At 39.9% G+C, this 20696-nt stretch overlaps 1 protein-coding gene across 1 annotated transcript; it reads left to right on the top strand.

The window, feature by feature from the left end:
• Window positions 1-15574: 15574 nt before the first annotated feature.
• ciao2a (cytosolic iron-sulfur assembly component 2A) lies at window positions 15575-20490 on the top strand. Its single transcript, XM_036535210.1, has 5 exons — window positions 15575-15706; window positions 16070-16234; window positions 18183-18232; window positions 18679-18724; window positions 18975-20490. The coding sequence occupies exons 1-5, from the start codon at window positions 15583-15585 to the stop codon at window positions 19073-19075; spliced, it is 486 nt and encodes a 161-aa protein (XP_036391103.1). The 5' UTR covers window positions 15575-15582; the 3' UTR covers window positions 19076-20490.
• The last annotated feature ends 206 nt before the right edge of the window (window positions 20491-20696 follow it).

Consider the following 20696-nt stretch of genomic DNA (forward strand, 5'->3'; position numbering starts at 1 on the left):
TGGAGCAGGGAGCGATCTAAAACATGCAGGACAAGGGGTCCTCCAGGAGAGGTTTGGGAAACGCTGGTCTAGCTAATTAAGTTGTTCAAACAAAATGGAAGTATGTGGCTAGCTGGCTCGTAAACGAGATAACGTTACTACACAGTATATGAGATTATACATTAGACTGGCTAGCTATCGTGCTACCTACTCGTTGACACATCTAGATAGGCTATATGCTATCCGATGTTTGTTGCTAGCTAACAATGACGCTGGCCGAAGGCAAACACCCTGCTCCACTTCCGTCAAGTAGAACCTGGCCATCCAGCGACGCCCACTCGACCAATGAAACGTTCAAACTTGTTATTAATTTTGTTGTAGCTAATTAACGAACGTTTTTTTTTAAATTCACTGTGTTGAAACTTCTGAAAGCTGAGCAAAGGCAAGGCAGAGAAAAGCAACAGGAGACAAGGCTCTTGATTCACAGAATATCAGCAACATTTAAGACATTACATTACATGGAGAATGACTCAGATGGAAAAATCAAAACAGGCTGCTACACCTGGGCCAATAGGGAATAGGGAACAGCTAACGGCAACAAGATTGAATCCAAGAGCACAGGAATTCCACCCTGAGTTTAGACGGGGGGTCAGCTACCACAGACCCTTGTGGATAGAGAGATCATGTCCCCAGCGACTCCCCAGAGGTTGTAGAAATGGAGCCTTCCATGAGTGATGTTGCAAAGAGTGACGATCAGACTTGGAGCCAGGAGAAAATACGGAGGTGTGGGGGGACGTGACTGACATCAGGTTAGAAAGTGCTGTGAAAACACCTATACCAGTTAAAGTATTGCAGGTCTGATTTGTAGAAATTTTCTCAGGTCAGAAGGTATAAGGAGTAGAAAATGATCACATAAAGCTTCAGATCCAGCCCTACTTGAATGACTTAACTCCCTAATGAGGTGCATCCTTCCCTTGTGGTTTATGTAGATAATACTCTGACTAATATTTCTCCGGCTCTAACTTTAAAAAGATGTTGAAAGCAAAATATGATTCAACCAAAACATTATACTACACGACTTGTATACCCTAGCAAGCCAGCCAGTTACATCATTCCTAGGTTTCCTGCTTGAATAGAAAAGACATGTTTACGTTGCTAATGTTATCTAGCTCTGAGGTCAACACTGTGAGAGATCGTTCAACTAGCAAAAAGCAATTAGGCTATACTGCTTCCTACCCATAACTTACCTTCTTAGCTAGCTATGCTGGACTTTGATGTACACCCCTCTAAAGTACAAAAAATTAGGATCTTTAAAAGAAATTTGACATTCCAGTATTTCAGCAAAAATTAACTCAAACTAAAAAAAATCTAACAAAACTGGCTGCCACACAATGATAGTTACTTCTCTTAAATGCGGTCTCATTTTCAAAGCTGATCAGATTTCCTCTAGTTGCAGAACTGAAATCCTTCACCCCCACTTTCATAAATTTGTAAATGTGTAAATGCTGTACATCAGTAAAAACATAATTGTGAATATGTAAATGTGATATGTAGATTGACATTACAGTTGCTTTACCTAACTCAATGGAATAGTCTGCTAGGTTACCTGCCATTGTGAATGCAACACAATAAGACTGAAATGATTTTGAATAAACTTAATATGTAAATCTGTTATATTTGCTACAATCACCTCAATACTCTACCCTTGTGATCACTGTAGTCTTGAAAGTCAAATATTGCATCTGACATGTCACAAATGATTTAATGGATGTGTAAGAGCCATTTTGTCATGTCGTGAGGCGTGTCCTGTAGGGGTCACTCTTGGGGTGATTCATTAGGCAATATAGTTGGGAACCTTTCCTCAGGTGACAGGGGTTGCTGGAGGACAGGTGCACAGTTTTTTGACTGCTTCCCTTGACACGCTATGCTGGGCGAGCGGGAGATTTGTATTGGTGAATTATTTAGTTTGTGGATTTACTGACTGTGTATGGATTCTTGCTTCTGCTGGAATGAAGACAAAGTACAGTCAAATAAATCAACAATTTGAGCATCTCACACTGTTTGTGGACTTTCAGTTAATCAACAGACATTACTAGACAGGCGAGCACGTCCCGTTAACAAAGCACCATCCAGCATCCCTCAGCTGCTTCTAGTGTTAGACTTAGCTGCTTAACAGGATGCATTCCTTTACTGTACATTTCAAAAGAAAACTTTTAGGCTATAATTACCCCATCCATGTGTGGTCCAACATAACAGATTACCAATGTATGAGGTGAATGAGCCTCATCTCTCTCTATCCTCAAATCAATGAGAATGGCTGGCTTTCCTCAGTTTTCATGACAGTGGAGCCAGCCACATTTGTTGTTGCAGGGGTTTACTTTCCAAACGCACTCCATAGTCCAAAGGAATTAATGAAAAACACAGAACTAAAATTGGGGATACAATTCATTTTTTATTATCATATCACAATATTTTTATATTTCATTAGTTGGGACTTGTTTGGTTTAATCACACTGTTCACAATCACAATGGTCTTCAATGGTCTGCTTTCTTTTATCTTGATGGCCTTCTTGCAGGGTGACTGGCATTTCACAATCACTTCCTTCTTCTACCCCTTAAGGAAGACAGCACAGAGAGATAGACACAGCTGCTTGAGGTAAGTGAGATGTGGGTGGCTAACTACCGTTCTGGCACAGATTCACAGCTGTCTCCAGAATAGTCCAGCAATTTTTTTTTAACGTTGGGTTTCTTGTGTAGATTACCCTATGCCATATATATATATATATATATATATATATATATATATCTCAATACATGCATGCATGTTACAGAATTGAATCCAGCCGTGGGACCTCCGTGAGGAATAGCAGAGAATCACAGGCCATGTTAAATGGACAAGTGCCTCTGTGAAATTCTGACAAAGTAGGGAAAATTTCATGAACACTGCTCTAATGGAGCTACTTTAAAATTGGGAACTCCTGGATGTAATTGCTTTTGGCTCTTATTTCAAAGTTTCACAGGAAGAGAAATTCAACTCCTTGGTAAAACAAACGTTTACTTTTCCCAGCACAGGTATACAACTGTTAAATCAGGTGCAACTTTGTGATCATTATTTATCATGATTACAGATGTTGACAAATGTTGATTGCTTATTCTGATTGGTTGATTTAAAGTTATCAGTGACAGGAGCACCTTAGCGTGTGCAACTGGGCAGGCTGTTCTGTGTACTTTTTGCTGTAAGCTGCTCCAAGCATGTGCGCCCGCTTAACACAGCCATAGATTAAAGCCATACATACCAGGTTCCAACTCACTAAAATATTGATGGAGTTCTTTCTGCAACTCCGAGCTTGATATGGAGTCCTGCTGTGCAATATAAAAATATAAAAACTGAACAAACAATAAAATTGATGCCAAACAGCCTCGGTTACTTCCCCACAGTAATGTGTCCATCCTCCAATTTCTCTAATGCTGAAGAGGACAGAGGATGACAGAAACAGTCAACATTTAAAATAACCTACATGGAAACTAGATGACAGTTCCAGTCAATTAACTTTTGTAAATCTACATGACATTGCTGCCCCATTGGGCAGCATACATGGGGGGATTCCTACAACGACAAAATGAATCATTATGTTCTTGTGTTGTAAACTTGCTTCATGGAATATACTAAGCATAAACACTGTAACACATACCGGATTTTTACCATAAGATGGACACGGCCGTGGAAAGGGACTACTCACCTGTGATTGCTGACCGTATGACGGTGTAGATGTGTGCGTCAGCCATGGCGCAGGCCTTCCTTTTGGGGCCGACTCCCCTGACCTGTGTGCATGGAGCTGCAGGTAGAAATCTCTGCTATGTTTTGGAGGAGTGGGAGTGTGCCAACGACTATGTAATGTCGCTTCCAAACCTCCAGCGGCACCTGGTGGTGACACATTCCTTGAAAACTCCTCTGTGAAATATTCCTCTTTTCCCGAGGCGTTCAAACCGGCCCTGGTAGTTTTGGCCTGCCCCGAACTGGGAGATGAACCCAGCGACCCACATCCAGACTCCAGGCTGCTGTAATATTCTGAGGTAGCATAGCTGTAAATCACGCTGCTCCCTGTGTTGCCCCCAGAAAACCCTGTTCTTCCCGAAGTATCATCCTGGGGGCCATGGCTGAAAAGGTCTTCCTAAATGAAACAAAATACAAGAGTATATTCACACAAAGGAATTTTCACTTTTCACTTTCTGCAATATGGCATGACATTTGCTAGCATAAGAGATGCTACATAAAGCCACCTTTTAGCTGGCTTTTTACAAACAAAACGGAAACTTTTCATATATGCCTTGTCTCTCATTCTGCAAATTAAACCGTCTGTTGCTGTTAATTATTCCGTCAATTTTACATGTGGTTATTGCTTCAAACATCAATTCAAAAAGTCTTCTCATAGGCAAAGCAATGCACAACTGTACTCTTGTAGGAAATCTGAAACTTTCCACCCCTTCAGAAAGTACTTTGAATGTTTGTATTACCATACCTTATGTTGTTGTGTAGTATGTGTGATATGAAGGGGAGTGTTTACCAAGGTCTCCGTGTCTTTAAAAAAAAAAAAAAAGCTTCAAATTCATGCAATGAAATTTCACATTGCATTTGACATACTGAACTGGCATTTACACATATTCAAGAAATGACAATGTTGAATTGGTCTGAATAAACAAAAAATCAATGTTCTGGCATACTGTGGCATCTGTTCTGGCATCATTGTTAAAATGGTTTTACTGGTATTGGTATTGTTTTTTGTAATTTAAGTTTTTATTGTTTTCAGCTCAACACATTGTGGTATACAGCAGCAAGCCAGACAAACAATTTACATTAGTTTGTGTACAAAACCAAAAATATACAGAATCTCATACTGTACTTACTTTATCCTATCCCTAGTTTTAGTCTCCAAGTGTCATGTAAATAATGCAACAAATGTTCCCAGGTTCCCTTTGCCTTCTCCCCTTTGCCGCCGCCGGAATGAATGTGCCAGAATGAATGTGCCAAAGGACATTCCCATGTTAAGTGCAGAAAGGCACCAGCCTCCTCCTGACACTTCCAACATGTATTGTTAACCAGATTCAAGGTGTCCAAGATTTGAGGGTGTCCAATAATATCTGTGTAGTAATTTATATTGAATAAATTACCCTTTGCCTCTAATATTTCTGCCAGAGTTACCAGAATTCTCAACCACTTATCATTGACTACACAATTAAGATCCCTCTGCCATATTATTTTCAAATTGTCACATGTATTACCATGCAATCGATCAAAGGATCTGTAAAACACTGATGCTTTCCGACATTCAGAAGGTAATTTAAGAATCTAATACAGGGTTGTCATCAAATTCACAGTTGGTACCAATACAATTTCTAATTTGCAGATATCTCCAAAAATGACCCTTCCCTCGTAAATTATATTTTTGCATTAGTTCAGAGAAGAAACTAAATACCCCATTTTTGTATAAGTCACCAATGCTGTGTATCCTACTGGTTTGCCATTGCTTCCAATATATACTTGTTTTTGGGTTATGCCATATTGAAGCATATGATCTTATGACAAATGTATTTATGTATTTGATTCCAGACTTCTCTGGAATGAGTGATTAGGGTTTGATAAACCAAACTGATCCTCCTGATGTTGTGAAAGAATGTCAACTGGCCAAAAAGGTGCAGCCAAACTCTGCTCTATAGTTATCCAATCTAGCATCACCTCCACACCAGTGTTTCCCCAGTTGTACCATTTCAAAAGATTGGTGATACTGCCTCACACCTGGCAAACCAAGGCTACCCATCTCCCTTGGAGAATACATTTTACTCAAATTCTTCTTCCTTCCCAAAGGAAATCTTTAATAATGGTGTCATACTGCTTAAATAACAGATGGATATACTGAAGGGCAACATCATAGAAATATAAACTGGGGTGCCACAACTATTTTTTACAACATTGAGTTTTCCCCATAGAGTGTTTAATTTTCACCCATTTATCCAAATTAGTTTTTTTTTTTTACACAATAGAGGCTCATAATTAAGTGATTTCAGCAGCTTAGAAGAGTTTAACTCCCAAATATTTCATCCCTTTTGGAACCCATCTTTGTTACTGTGCTTGAATGGCACACTTTGGAGATTGGCATATACTTTGAATTTATTCCATTTTATACCCAGATAAGTTTGAATATGATTGAATAACCTTCATTAATGAAAGTACAGAATTATAAGGGTCACTAACTAGTAATATATTGTCTGCCTACAGCATCTCATTCTCTCTCTCACACACACACACACACAGTGAGTAAAAAAAAGCCCCACTCAACCCTATCAAAGGCCATCTCTGCATCAAGAAATATTGTGGCATTTGGTGCTCCAACCAAGGAATTCAACCACATTAGGGGCAACAATCTTGCAGTGCAATGAGTGTAAAATGTGTATCCCATTTCACCTGGATTCACCAGTTGCCAGATATCAATCCTCCTTACACAAGCATTTATTTTGCCCGCTTCAAGACCCTCCTTCAATCCGACCAGCCTTACGTTGTTACACCGCCTGCTAATCGAGATCTTCCACAACATTTCCGTTTGTTATTTTGGTCACCGTCGTTAACCAATGTCCTCCATGTTGCGGCCTTCGGCAACTACGAGTCGCACTTGAATTGTGTTCACTGCGTTTCTCTGTTCGGTCGTAGTTTGCTTTATCTTTGACACAACCATAGCTACGGGTTGCAAAATGGCGCTCGTTTAAAAAAAATTTCAGCACATTTTCCAAGCCTATACTCTGGTCTCTGACTTTGTACGGATCAGGAATAGCGTCGTTTCGCGGAGTCGGGCTACGTCCTGTGGACATGCGAGCAGCTGCGGCTCCCTTAATATTTCGAGGTGGATGTTGCCATATTGACCAAAATCGCCAGTCTCACTTGCTAATACTACAACGCCGGCAAAAGGATTGTAACAGGGGACAAAAATACAGTCGTGAATTGTGATGCATGCTAGCGCATTTATGTTATTTACCGGTGGGCTCCAAGAGCTCTATCACAGTACTGCCATCTTGCTCGGGGGTCCCACGTGACTCCCCGAGTATTGGTAAAACCCATCCCCACCTTTCCACCTAACCTGGAGATCACCTATGGCAGATACAAGTCATAACTGTCTGTAGTGTAGGTGTCTGCATGTGAATTCAGAACAACCAGGAAAAGAACGAAAAACCAACAAAACAAACAGGAATCTCCTCCAACCCAGGTGAGGTCAGGTCCCTTTAACCTGTGCTAAAGGGAAGTGAGACCACCCACGTCTGTGATACATTTACAGAGATGCCATCTGACATGACTCCGTGAACAAGCATGCACATAATTATTAAAGTTAGCTCATTTCCTTTGAATCAAAAAAAAAAAAAAAAAAAAGACATACTGGCAGAACGTTCATTCACGGCAGTCGCCAGAGGACAGCTGTTTTTCTCTCTGAAAATGAAACGTTTAGGACACGTTACAGAACATTGTCATTCCTCATCTTTAAGTTAATATATCCGTCCATAAAATAATTCCTGCCTAAATATTCTGCAAACCGTTAAACGGTTGCCACTGCATATAAAGCATAGATTTGCTAAATATTTAATAGCGGTTCCCATTACATTGACAACATGAGTAGCTAGCAAGTAGCCTACCCTAGCCTCCCTTCAACCAAGCAACATTCAACAGCCAAGACAGCCAAGACAAAATAATTTGCAGAGTTTCAAATTATACCAAATCCTTGGTAGTTTCCACTCGTTAATACAGAAAAAAGTGCCGATACTGTAGTAAAACAACATTAAAATAGTTGAAGAGCTAGCTGGCAGTTAGCCACAGCAAACAGGTTCTTATCAAGGTAATGTGAGGTAGAAAATAAGGCCTGCTTACGCGGCGTCCATCTTAAAGGTTCTCCTTTACGGATCGTTTACAAAATACTCCTAGCAAGAACAAACACAATACAACTTCATCAAAATCACACTCACCAATCCATAGGTGTAGGCCAGCAGCTTTTATACCAACTGTGCTCTCAACGCGCACGCGCAATTTACTTTCTAATTAAGGTGGTTTTGCTGCACCTGCAACTAATCAATTCTTCCTCCTCCACCTGTCAATTAATTCTGATCCAGTGTAACACAACGAATAAAGTAGCAGAGTAATTAAATATCTATTCAGAATTTTTAGTACAGTAAATAAAAAAGCTTGTCAGCCACAACAAAATTACGAAAGTTTGAGTATGAACGTTTCCTGGGTCAAGGGATCGTCGCTGGGTGGGCAGCTTGTACTTGACGGAAGTGAAGTAGGGTGTTTGGCTGCGGCCAGCGTCATTGTAGCTAGCAAACGAACATCGTTAGAATGTATCCAGCTAAATGAGTCAACGGGTAGCTGGCACGGTAGCTAGCCAGTCTGATGACAGTTTATATACTGTGTGGTAACGTTATGTCTAGACTGCATTTCACAATTATCTATGAACGATCAAAGCCAACCTGGCCATAAAGGGACGGCCGCTCAACCCAGGACGCGTTCGGACTCACACGTTCATTTCTCATCGAAGCTAGCGCGCTTTTTTTTTTTTTTTAATTTTGCACTAAAATTCTGTCAAAATATTACAGTTTTCTAAAGATTGGTGATTTGTCTTACCCCCAGATTAAAAGTGAGAGACCAAGATAACATTCTAAATGCCTCAAGTGAATTGCTGTGTGAAGTGGTGAAATCCTGCTCAGAATAGCAGGTAGCCTATACCAGCAATGTAGCAGACTGCGTTGTGTCTTTGAATGGATTAACTTTGACGGTAGGCTGAGGTTTGTTGCTTTATTCTGGTAAAGAACGTATAAAACACAATTACAGGCGTCACATTCACCTCTCCCATTCCTCATTGTCAACCACAATGCTTTTAACCTTGAGAACACTACCAACGCATGTGGTCCTTTGAGGTGTATCACTAATTAATGCCCCCACAACAGCAACAGCAAGATATGCCAGAATTAATTATTTACACATAGGTAGGGTGGAAGTCTTCATCTATTTTATTACTATACATATGAGTGAAGGAATTAAAAAAAAAAAAAAAACAAATTCACTTGGCTACATTATCACCTTTTTTGTGTTACCATATTCTTCTGTAGACCTCATTATATCCCAGTGCATTGCTTCTTTGAAGAGATGAAACATTCCTGCTATTTGTGTCTGTTACCTTCAGTTGCAGAGTGCTAATTTACGAACAATTAAGGCACACTTCTAAAAGAAAAGCAAAGCTCTCACCCATGAGATGAAAATCAGTTTGTATTCTAACCTGGGGCGCACGACTCAGGTAGAGCTGGCAATTTGCCGTTGCTCTTTGTGCCCCAGTTGAGAATGCAGCATCATTAAACAGATTTTATATTGCCTGTCCAATTTCGCTGCGCTCCGCAAACATGAGGCAACTGACTGTCCCATCCTGATGGGGTCGCTCCTCTCAAACACAATCCTTGTCGTTACTGGTCCGTCAGAGGTGGATTGAACTCCCCACTGGAGTCAGGACAGTGGAATCACTGGCCATCTTCAATCTACAGAGACTGAATACTCATCTTTCCAGACTGCATCTCGGTTCCACCTCAATCCCTCCCTCTAACACCTGCTAGTTGTAGTACTTGCTGTTTATTTTACATGTTATATTGAGTTTGATTTTACTCTTATATTGAGTACTGTGTTTTGGATTCTGTGATTGGATTCTATGCTTGCTTGGGCTCCGGTATCCCACAGGGTAGAAATAGGGATGTTGTCTGAACTACACTTCACTGTTCATTGTGGTCCAATTAAGTTAACTGGCTTAGCATTTTGTTTAAGAGGGAGGAAATTCACTGTGCACACTATTTCAATGTATTATGCATTACACAGTAGACAATGCTCCTTCCAGGGTCTTCTCTGATATACCTTGGAATAATACCAAACACCCTGTAGAGAAGCTGGCTGACACCTCTCCCATAAATGAGCAGAAAAATACAAAGGTTAAAATAAACAATAATTTATTTTAAAAACAAGGAATCAAAGACAAAGTAACCAACCCACACAAATCAACAGCAGAGACAAAATGAGCCAGCCAGACACACCTGTATTTAATCAGCCTTCAATTTATCAGGTGTGGCTTGTTAGCCAATAGGCTGGTTCCCATACAAATTACCAATATATGCACATAATTAACATTTACTTTTCAGGGAGAGGTGAAGACTGTCCTTCACACACCCTCATGGAGACAGCATTGACACAAATGGGACACTGGCCAATGCGTCTCTGTAGTTCCTGTGACACTGACCCTGTCTCGTTTCCCTGTGACTGATGAGAGACTCATCATCCATTACATTACATTATTGGCATTTAGCAGACACTCTTATCCAGAGCAACTTACATCAGTTACAATTTCTTTACAATGTTATCCATTAATACGGTTGGATATTTACTAAGGCCATTGTGGGTTAAGTACCTTGCCCAAGGGTACAGCAGCACCCTGGCTGGAATCGAACAGGCAACCTTTCGGTTACAAGTCCTGCTCTTTAACCACTATGCTACACTGCTCCACATCCATGGGATACATGTTTTGCTTGGCCACACTTCGTGTTTTACACCTGTCTCCTTCATCCCTGTACCCGACATGCTCTGCAGTCCTTCATCCATGTACCATGCACCATTCTGTGACGGCTCTACATAGTACTGGATTAACTACTCTGCAGCACCATCTACTGGCTGGAGGAAAACCTGGCTGTTGCAGGGATTGCAGTCATTTTTTCCCTGTGCCTTGTTTATACATCCCACATATCACATGTCACATTTAGTATCAAACCTTTAATCAATCAATAAAGGAAGCACTCTGCACAAGAATGATCATGTCAGTTCAAGAACACATTTGGTCAAGAATAATAAATAAAATACTTCATTAGTAGTTCCTTGGAACAAACATGGTAATTACAGTGCGAGTCTACCAAAAGTTTACCAAAAGAACAAGTCACATTTTGCATTCCCTGGCCATGTCTGCTTTTGAACACAAAGATTCTCTTAAGAGTGACTGATGATTGCTTGCCCCCAAAGCACTTTGTACAAGACTCACACATTTGTCCCTTGTGATCATGTCTCAAGCCTAATTGAAAAAACCACACAAAAAATGTCTTTCCCAAAGACATTGGTCAAACAGCATTCTTGGGCTTCACACTGGAAACAGAGTCCTGTTGAGCTGTTTGTGCTTCCTTCCAGCTGGTTCTGTCCACACCCTGGGGAGACAGTGAAACGGGAGGTGATGTTTGGTCAGTGCACTGTTAAAGACAGTCACAATACGGACATTAGCTCTTGTTAAGGTTGCTGATGAAATACTCATGTCTTCTGGCCAAAAATGTCTCTATACTTCTGCTTCAAGACCTGGGCACTGCCTTCAATACAGCAGATCACCAGATTCTTATAAGTAAACCTGAATGTGCCATCAGTGGAAGTACATTGTCTTGGTTCAAATTGTTCTTATCTGATAGATTCCAGTTTGTACAACTAAATGAACATTCCTCTTCTCTTTCCAAAGTTACGTATCCCACAAAGTCCCACAAAGCTTGGTTCTTGGGCCCATGCTATTCTCTCCTTATATGATAAAAAGTTTCATTTTTTTTTGGTTGATTTCATACAGATTTGTGTCTCACTGAAGTCTGGTGAGGACCTCACATTTCTAGACTTGAAGCATTTCTTACAGGCATAAAGGTGCAAAGGTGCAGATGTTATCAAACTTTCTGCTTCCAAATTCAAGCAAAACTGAGATGCTATTCCTAGGCCAAAAAACTCTTCTTACCATGGCAAATCACAGGAATCACAGGACCTGGGCGCTGGTCAGGCTGGCCTGGAAAACCAGCTCAGGGTCTGTGGATGACACAATAAAGGATTTTTCATTAAAAAATGATCTAGTTTATAGTAGAATAATTAAGTGTTTTACATTACTCATTCAGGCTACTAAGGTGTTTTAACGAACTGACTTGCAAGTTATTAAGTTCTAATCCACATTTATTATGCCCAGTAACAGTCCACCTACAATCACTTTTTGGAATTCATTTGGGTAAACTGTTCAAATATGTAGGACTTTGTGTTACAAAAACGTACACCCTGAGTGAAAAAAAGAGTACAAATGAAAAAGTTAAAAAGGGCTCATTGGAACTCATTGGCTCCTACCTCCTCTTGCTCAGAGAGTTTTTACTCCTTGTTCTTGGCTCTGAACATAAATTTCCAACTTGCTTGATAAACTCCACCATCTTTGCCTCTTTGTCTGGTAAGTAGTTCTGCTTCGACAATTCTTCCACCTGCAGATTGAAGAAACCCATCACTTTAACAGCTTCTGCTGCCACATTTCACGAACAACAAAACCCTGGTTACTTACAGATCCAACAGCTTCTCATTGTTTTCCAGATGTCACACCCCCCACAAAGTCCCGCACATCGCTGTCATCAGTATAGAGGCAAATGCTGTGCAGCTGCTCCTTCACATTGAAGCCCTGCAATCAAATGGATCAATGTTAATGATCCAGCTATACACTACATTACAATAACAGTACAAATGCTGACGGTTCAGTTGTAAGCACCAGGATGCTTGCACAGTAACAAGGTAAAGTGAAGCAATTTAGCTGAGGTTTCTGTTCAGTCCCACTGCAATGCATATTGTCTTTTCAGTATCGTAATACTGTCTATTGTTTTCCTTAATTAAAATGACAGCCACACCTGTGGCGGGTAAGAAAGGAAAAATGTTACAGTTTATTGTTTAAGTTTATTGCTCCAACTTAAGGACAAGTGCATTGCAATAAGGCTGAATAATAGAAACAGAAGTAAGAACCAACGCAAAACCAATATGGTGCCATCGGTGAAGAGTACAGACATATCCTCCTGACCAGCTGCCCTCTGGTGTCCCTGCCTCTCACCATGTTTCGGAGCAGGGTGGTGGCTTGCTCTAGGTCTCTATGGGTGAGGCATCCCAAGGCCAGAAGGAGCCCACAGTTCTTCAGCGCTCCCAGACTCTGTTCCGGGCTCTGCATGCTCCTCAGGTAAGCCTGGGCATGTGGGATGTCATTGGTCATCACAGCACGCTGCACCACCTGAAACACACATGGACATTCATCAAAGGGCTCAACCGACACAATCCCTGACACAGTCTGTTTCTGCTTCATTAGCATGGAAGTGCAACAACACTTCTTCAATCAACGGAGAACTGAAATGTTCAAATTAAGTTAATTAGACAATCAACAGTAAGACATACATGAATACTAAAGAACCTCTCTAGGAGTGGAAGTGGTGTGATATTGAGAGGATATTAAGACAGAGGTAGGAATGATTACCCTCCCTGAGGAACTCACACATCTGGATTCCAATAGCACTTAAGACACAATGTAATAACAGATAATGGAAATTACACCCAACAGCAGCCTCAGGGACCCAAACTGACACTACAAAGAGAGGCAGAGTGTACGTGCGGGTGCATGTGTGTATGTATGTGCATGCTTGTGTTTATGTGTACATGTGCATTATGTGTGTATATGTATATTTTCATGTATGTGTCTGTGCATTTCTATGCATATTTATGTATGAGTTTTCTCTATATAAATGTGGCTGTGTTTGTATGCCTACATCTGTGTTTGGGACACTGACATATGGGACACAGAGGAGACAGTGAGTGATATAACAGAGGATTTTCTGCATGACCACCCGAAACAACTGATACAACGCCAACCCAAATGCCACCCACCCTGTGTGCAGGAATACAGGGCAGGGCACCAAAAATGCCCAAAAAAGAAAGCCAAAATGCAACTGGATTGCTCATAAACTACACCACAAAGATCAGTGTCTAATGAAAGGACTTCCTGAACAGTTTTATACATGGGGAGCTGATTCATTATAACTTCAATCATATGTGATACAGACAGCTACTTCAGCCAGCCTTATACCAGCAGCTTTGATTTTGCAAATGCTGATTACATAGACATGGACCACCCCTATGTGCAAATCTTTCTGATGCACCATCTTTCTAAACACTTTAAAAATGTCAAAGGTTAACAATATCACAGCCAACAGCCCATTTATCATTTATAGACTGCAGTGTGGCCATGCACAATTTGTACCATGAACAACAGGTTAAAAGTCCCTAAATTCTCTAAATTATAATCCATGCATTACCTTATCACTATCATTTGCTCATATAATTCTCTAATGAATCAAGCATTTGAAATTTATAACCAGGGAAGGGGTTTGCTTTGATGTGCTAAGAACTAAGAGCACACCACTTACACGACCCTTACCAACATAAATATATGGATGCTTGGTACATCCATCCAAATACCTTTCCAGGTCCTTCACCCTCAAAAGAAATTAATCTCAGTGATCTTTAATCACAATGCCAGGTAATATTTAGTGATTCCTGCTGAACTGTAAGTTTCAAAGCTGTCTTACTCTTTAACTGTGTCTGGGTTGAGACAGCCAGAGATTGCTCAGGAAGACTGTATCCTGCAGGGGCACTGAGGATATTCTCCTTGCTCTTTAGAAAGAAATCCACTGTGTCCAACTGGTGGTTCCTCAGTCCAGCCTGCAAAGAGGACAACAGGAAAACAAACCCTCAATTCTTTTTAATGAAAATTTCTCTGCTTGGATCTAAATATATTTAGAACAAATTTAATAAATATATTAGACAGTTAAATGTCTAGTGGCATTGACATTCATTGATTGAGATCTATTTGTTATAACTCTGAAACATCTACCACGGTCATTCTGCCGCTGCCACTCATACAGCAGAGCAAGGAAGAGCTTTTAGCCATTTAAACTTTTACGGCGTCTTTGACATTTTTGCAGAATTCGTTTTATGAAGTAATGCAACCTCCAAAGTCAGATTTACTCACTTTTTAAACATTTTAACTTTTCACAACAGTCAATTGGCTGGCTAACGTTACAAGACTAAATTCACTGACCACGCTAACTTGCTAGCCTCTGTATATGAGGTTGTCTACATTTCACCCAGCTAGCCCCTAGATCCGACTCTCCTCTGAGTGATAGCTTCGCGAGCTAAATGCCATTATATGTCATCGCTAGACAGTTGGGCTATCTGCATTGCAACACTTAATCTGTCCAGCGACTGTCACGTATTCTGAGCACAGCACTTGCTGATCATATCAAAAAGTAGCTAGTTATCCGGGCACGCTAGCGTATTGCTCGCTAATAATATTTCATCCCAATTTTTACTTCCTCTTTCTTAGGACTGACACGTGATTTGTACAATGACGCTCCAGCATCATGATCATGATTATCCAATAGGAGAACTGGCCGGCTAACTGCCACAAAAAAATCTGAAGAAAGACAAGATCAATAGATACCTGTTACTTTATCTTTTACTGTCAAAAAATTATTACATTACACATGTACAGCGTTACAGATTAAATATGTATAGTTAAAACAATCATTCATGATAATTATGTTATATTCAGGGGCTACATTTAAATCTTGTGAATGACGGAATCTTGAATCGATTTGTGTGGTCTAAACCTTTAAACACGGAACCGAGACCCGCACTGCCAAAGTCATACGCACTTTAACTATGGCGCTATATGAAAGATGGAAGTAGTATCTAGCCTGGTATCATTCACACTAACCAAGGTTTTGCAGCTCTCCAGATTTTCTGAGACGAAGAATGCGCAGAGCATAAAAAAGATGGAAGAGAAAGCATTAGAAGTTTATGGTAAATACACATAATATTCATTCCTCTCAAAAGCCGTTGTTTGTATTGAAATAGTTAGCTTCCGATGGTAACCGGATAGCTAGCTAAGGTAACGAACTATTGCTACGTGCAGTTGTACACTAACAGTCACGGCAATTCGAGGAATGACAGACACAGTCTAACCGTTAAACATTGAAACACGGAACTTTAGGATCGGGAAGTTAATGGCTAACTATATACATTTATCGTAGCATTGCCAGCTGGAAAACTTAAAAACACTTGAAATGAAATACTTTTAGCTTTAAAAGATAAACTTTTTTAGTTCGGCATGTATCAAGTTTAAACACCCCTCCCTCCCTTTTTCCCTCTCTGTTTCTCTCTCAGACGTGATTCGTACAATTCGGGATCCAGAGAAACCAAACACCTTGGAAGAGTTGGATGTTGTGTCTGAGAAGTGCGTTGAGGTCCAAGAACTGGGCGACGAAGAATACCTTATCATTATCAAATTCTCCCCGACTGTTCCCCACTGTTCTCTGGCAACGCTGATTGGTATGTTTCATGTGATAATGAGATATTCTGCCTATTTATCTAACGGCGAAGCGCTAAAAGTGTGCAGATAAATGTTGTCCGGTGCAGTTTGTTCACATTGTATTGAATAGTTGTTGGTATCGGTGGTAGGGGTTAAAGTGGTTGCAACTGTAATACACGCGTAATATTTACAGGTGTATTATTTACACGTATTTAATATTAACAAGTTTGTAGAGGAATAAATGTACGTTTCATCTTATTGCTTTCATTTTCGACGGTACAAATTTATCATCAGTTAACTCATCGTATACATTTTACTAGTTTGTGCCGTCGTATGACCGGAGCTGGCTCATTTTCTTTGGCTTCTGTTGCCTGTCATAACAGTTCATTGTTTTCATTTTTTTTTTTCATTTAGCAGACACTGTCATCCAGAGTGAATGACAATGCTTACATTTTTACATGTTATCCATTTATATAGGTGGATATTTACCGATATTTTCTGGCTTAAATACCTTGCACAAAGGTGTAACAGTAGTGCCCCAGCGGGGAATCAAACCAGCAACCAACAACAACAGCCCTGCTTCTTACCACTATACCACCCTGCTAACATTTGATATTGGAAAAAAATATGAGCAAAATATTGTAACGTTCATGAAATAGAATTGGCTAAAATGGGATGTGGCAAGTATTAGGTTGGCTGACATGTTTTTATAGAGAGTTTTTGAGAGTCCTCTGTATTATGGTGCTGTAGGCCTAGATATTCCTGTAGTGAATATGTAGTGTGCATTATTTTTATTGTTAAGTGTATTACTTTTAGCTACATATTTTCTGAATAATACATGAACTCTTAACGTCCAAAATTTGTACTCAGATTTAAATAGCATATACCTGTCCCAGTTGCAAAGTTTAAAGTACACAATTTTATCAGCGTTTGTGGGATCACAGATGGATTTATGCCAACCCATCTCATTTGAGGTCATTGAAATATTTTATTAACAAGAAGCCAGTGTAGTACAACATTCAAATCTGTAACAATCCGTTTTCGGAAACATTTTAATGTGAATGCATTTACTAAATTAATGCATAAGCTGTGCCACTGCATCCATCTGTCCATGTGCTTTTACATCTCTCTGCATACTGGCTGCCCTGAAACTCACTGCACCTGCTGTGCTGTCTGTGCACTGCCATGAAAATTGGCCATTCAATATGAAAGTTAAAGGATTATAAATAACCGAAGTGATATTGTTCTTGCATGTATAAAAGCAATGCGAAACAACGAGAGTAGTATAACTGTACGTCTTGTTGATTGTGCTAACTGTGCTTGACTTAAAACATTCTTTAATGCATCGTATAGCTAGATTTATTTTTGATCAATTAGCTATGGAAAAGCACTGTGACCCGGGGAAAAGCAGCAGTATCCTGACACAGTTGAAATGACTGAAGCTCCTGTCCAGATTCGTGGCACCAGGCCCAGGTTGCCACGCTCCTGGCACCTCAGTATCATTTGATAGTTCAGTGTAGTTTAGTGTACAGTAAACACACCCAGTCATAACATAAGTGTGGGCTGTCAGAACAATGAATTTGTTTCTTCCTGTGGTCATTGCAGAAATTAAGGACACAAGGCAGGAAAGGCACAAAGGTCCTTTCTCTGAAAAATAATCATTATTATTTAACATGGAAATGTGATTGCAGCATTATAACACACACACATGCACACATGCATGCACACACACACTTTTTATTCTATACCATAATCAAAAATGGTGCGACTTTCACATCAAAGTGTTTCATTTTATTTTTAGTAAAAGTATAACCACTTTCAAAGTTTTTGGCAACAACAGGCTGCTCTTCCTTGAAACATACATAATTTGCTCGCAGTACATTATTCCTATAATTGTTTATGTTTATTATGATCAGCTGTTTGATAATATGCAATAATTTGTTTAATAATCATTTGGTATTGTGACAGGTCTTTGTTTACAAGTCAAACTCCAGCGATGTTTGCCATTTAAACACAAGGTAAGCGGGTTAGGCTGTCTTATAAAATTCTCCTTTTTAAAAGATCTTTTAATGCAGTGCTGTGTTTATGTTGAGGGTCTAAGAATCACACACTCATGTGATTATTTAACAAACCCGGTTTCTTGTTTTGCAAACCATTGTGACCTGAAGGCTTGTATTTCGTTACTAGAAATTTCTTCCTGAAACCTGAAAGAAAAGCAGAGCACATTAACATTTTCTGTCAGCTGTGCGCCCCTCTTGTTTTGAACGGTGTACCCCTTAAGTCATGGTTGCCATTCCCGCATGAAATTATTTAACAGCCTTATCTACAGTAACTTACAGCGTCCATTGCCCTGTTTCTTCACTGGTGTGGTCTCCTCAGTGTAATTTAACACGCTGCTTATCACATCCTCAAGCTCCGCACAAACATATTGCCTTTTTGTAATGGATTTTCTTCTCCTCCTCAGCTGGAAATTTATATTTCTGAAGGAACTCACTCTACAGAGGAGGACAGTGAGTATAAAAACATCCCACATCATTCACTCACAGTTAAATGAATAATATCTGGGGGGGGGGGGTGACCTGGGGGGAGACCTGGGGGTGGGGGGATGGGCTTGCTCATTAGGAATGGTTTTAGTCCTGCATCCTAACATCAAAGAAATCAAATTACCCCTCTTCTGGCGAATTCTGCCATTGTTGCGTTACATTGTAGAATTTAAATTAAGGTGTTCCCAGTGACTTGACACAGTCCTTTCCCTCTCAGTTAACAAACAGATCAACGACAAGGAGAGGGTTGCTGCAGCCATGGAGAACCCTAACCTGCGCGAGATCGTGGAACAGTGCGTTACTGAGCCTGATGATTGAGAGGACATCCGTTTCGGTGATGGGACCCTCGCCACAGCTCTTTGGGACCAGAACCACAATGTTTAAAGGGCCACCGAGGCCTGTCCATCCATCTGTTAGTGCAAGGAGCCTGAGGCTTCGTAAGCCTTAAAGTGGCTGGGGTAGTAGAGTGTTACCAGGGTCTCAGTGATTTAACAGTGCTTTGCTATGGAATGCAAAATATTATTTGATTTATTCATTCAAATATTATTCATCAGTGATTGAAAGCATTTGGTAGTTCTACCCATTACAAGGTTCACATATTCTTAGTCTCCCATCACTACTCTAAGTAGTTCAGCCATTAGTTATGAATATATATAATGTATATATATGTGTGTGTGTGTTGGTATATGTCATTGGGACTTTTGTGTCTTCTGAATTAAAAAAAAAGTCTGGTTTGAAAATGAATATCAGGGAAAGTGTTTGGTTGGACATCATGTACTAATCTGATCACTAATCATGTACTAATCACACACCAAGCCAATTACAGTACCTCCAACCAGACTTTCCCTGGATTATATAGTCATTGCAAAATTACCCTTGGTGCCTTTTAAAATGCTGTAAAACCATGGATATTGTGTGACTGTATGGAAATAGAAGATAAAGGTCAGGACCAACCCTTCTCATGCTTGTCGGTAGATTAGAGATTTCCTCTGCTTTATAAATCACAGACATGGCAAAAACTGATATTGGGAGGAAAATATCTATTTTCGACTTTTCCATGAGAGTTATTGAAAAGTTAACTAACTGAACTGGGATGACTTTGGGGAGACTGAGATGACTACATACGCTTTTGTTTGGAAGCTGTAAAATAGAAGAGTCTGAGGTGGATGTAGGTCATCTTGAACATTGTTTTATTTTAAGAACATGATCCAGGAGGAAGTTGTGTCTGAAGAGCTTTCACAAAGCATTGAGCTCAACCAAGGGGGAAATGTATTCTTCCTGCTGTTGCTCTGTCAATAACCAGAAAGGACTGTTATCAAGAAAAGAGTGTTGTCCTAGCTGGAAAGGACTTTCAGAGTCACCTGTCAAGAAAAACAAGTAAAACAGCTCTTGCTTTAGCTTTCATAGATTTCTGGCATCAAACGAATTGCAGTGTTAAATTACCTCCTCAAATTTCCTTCATCAATGAATCCACATGATGTCAAACGTTCATACAATGCAGATTTAAGAAATTTTTATAGACGTGAATAAAAGTCTTCCCTTGCTTCCATTCAGATTCATAGGTGTTTGAGAAAATATTGTGATAATTACGCCATTTCTGTGTCAGGCTTCCCTGAAATGCAGGTGTCAGTGTGTTCTGAATATAAGATCATATCTTTGTACCTAACTGATACGCTTTTTAAAAATGTGTTTATACAATAAATAAATAGAGTCAGATGTTTGCAAAACATGAACTGGGCTAAATGCAATTATACAAAATAGAAGAAGCATAAATTGCACCATTACATTCATTAATTTGGGCAGACACTTTTATGAAAAGCATCATTATGGCCATTATGACAAGCAATATTGCACACAACAAGGGGTAACCACAGGCAACAAAATAAAACAAAAAGTTGAAAGCTGCATGATTGAAGTTCACTACTAAGATAATCCTGAA

This window comes from Megalops cyprinoides, chromosome 8 (assembly GCF_013368585.1).
Source record: "Megalops cyprinoides isolate fMegCyp1 chromosome 8, fMegCyp1.pri, whole genome shotgun sequence".
NCBI classification, from domain to species: Eukaryota; Metazoa; Chordata; class Actinopteri; order Elopiformes; family Megalopidae; genus Megalops; species Megalops cyprinoides.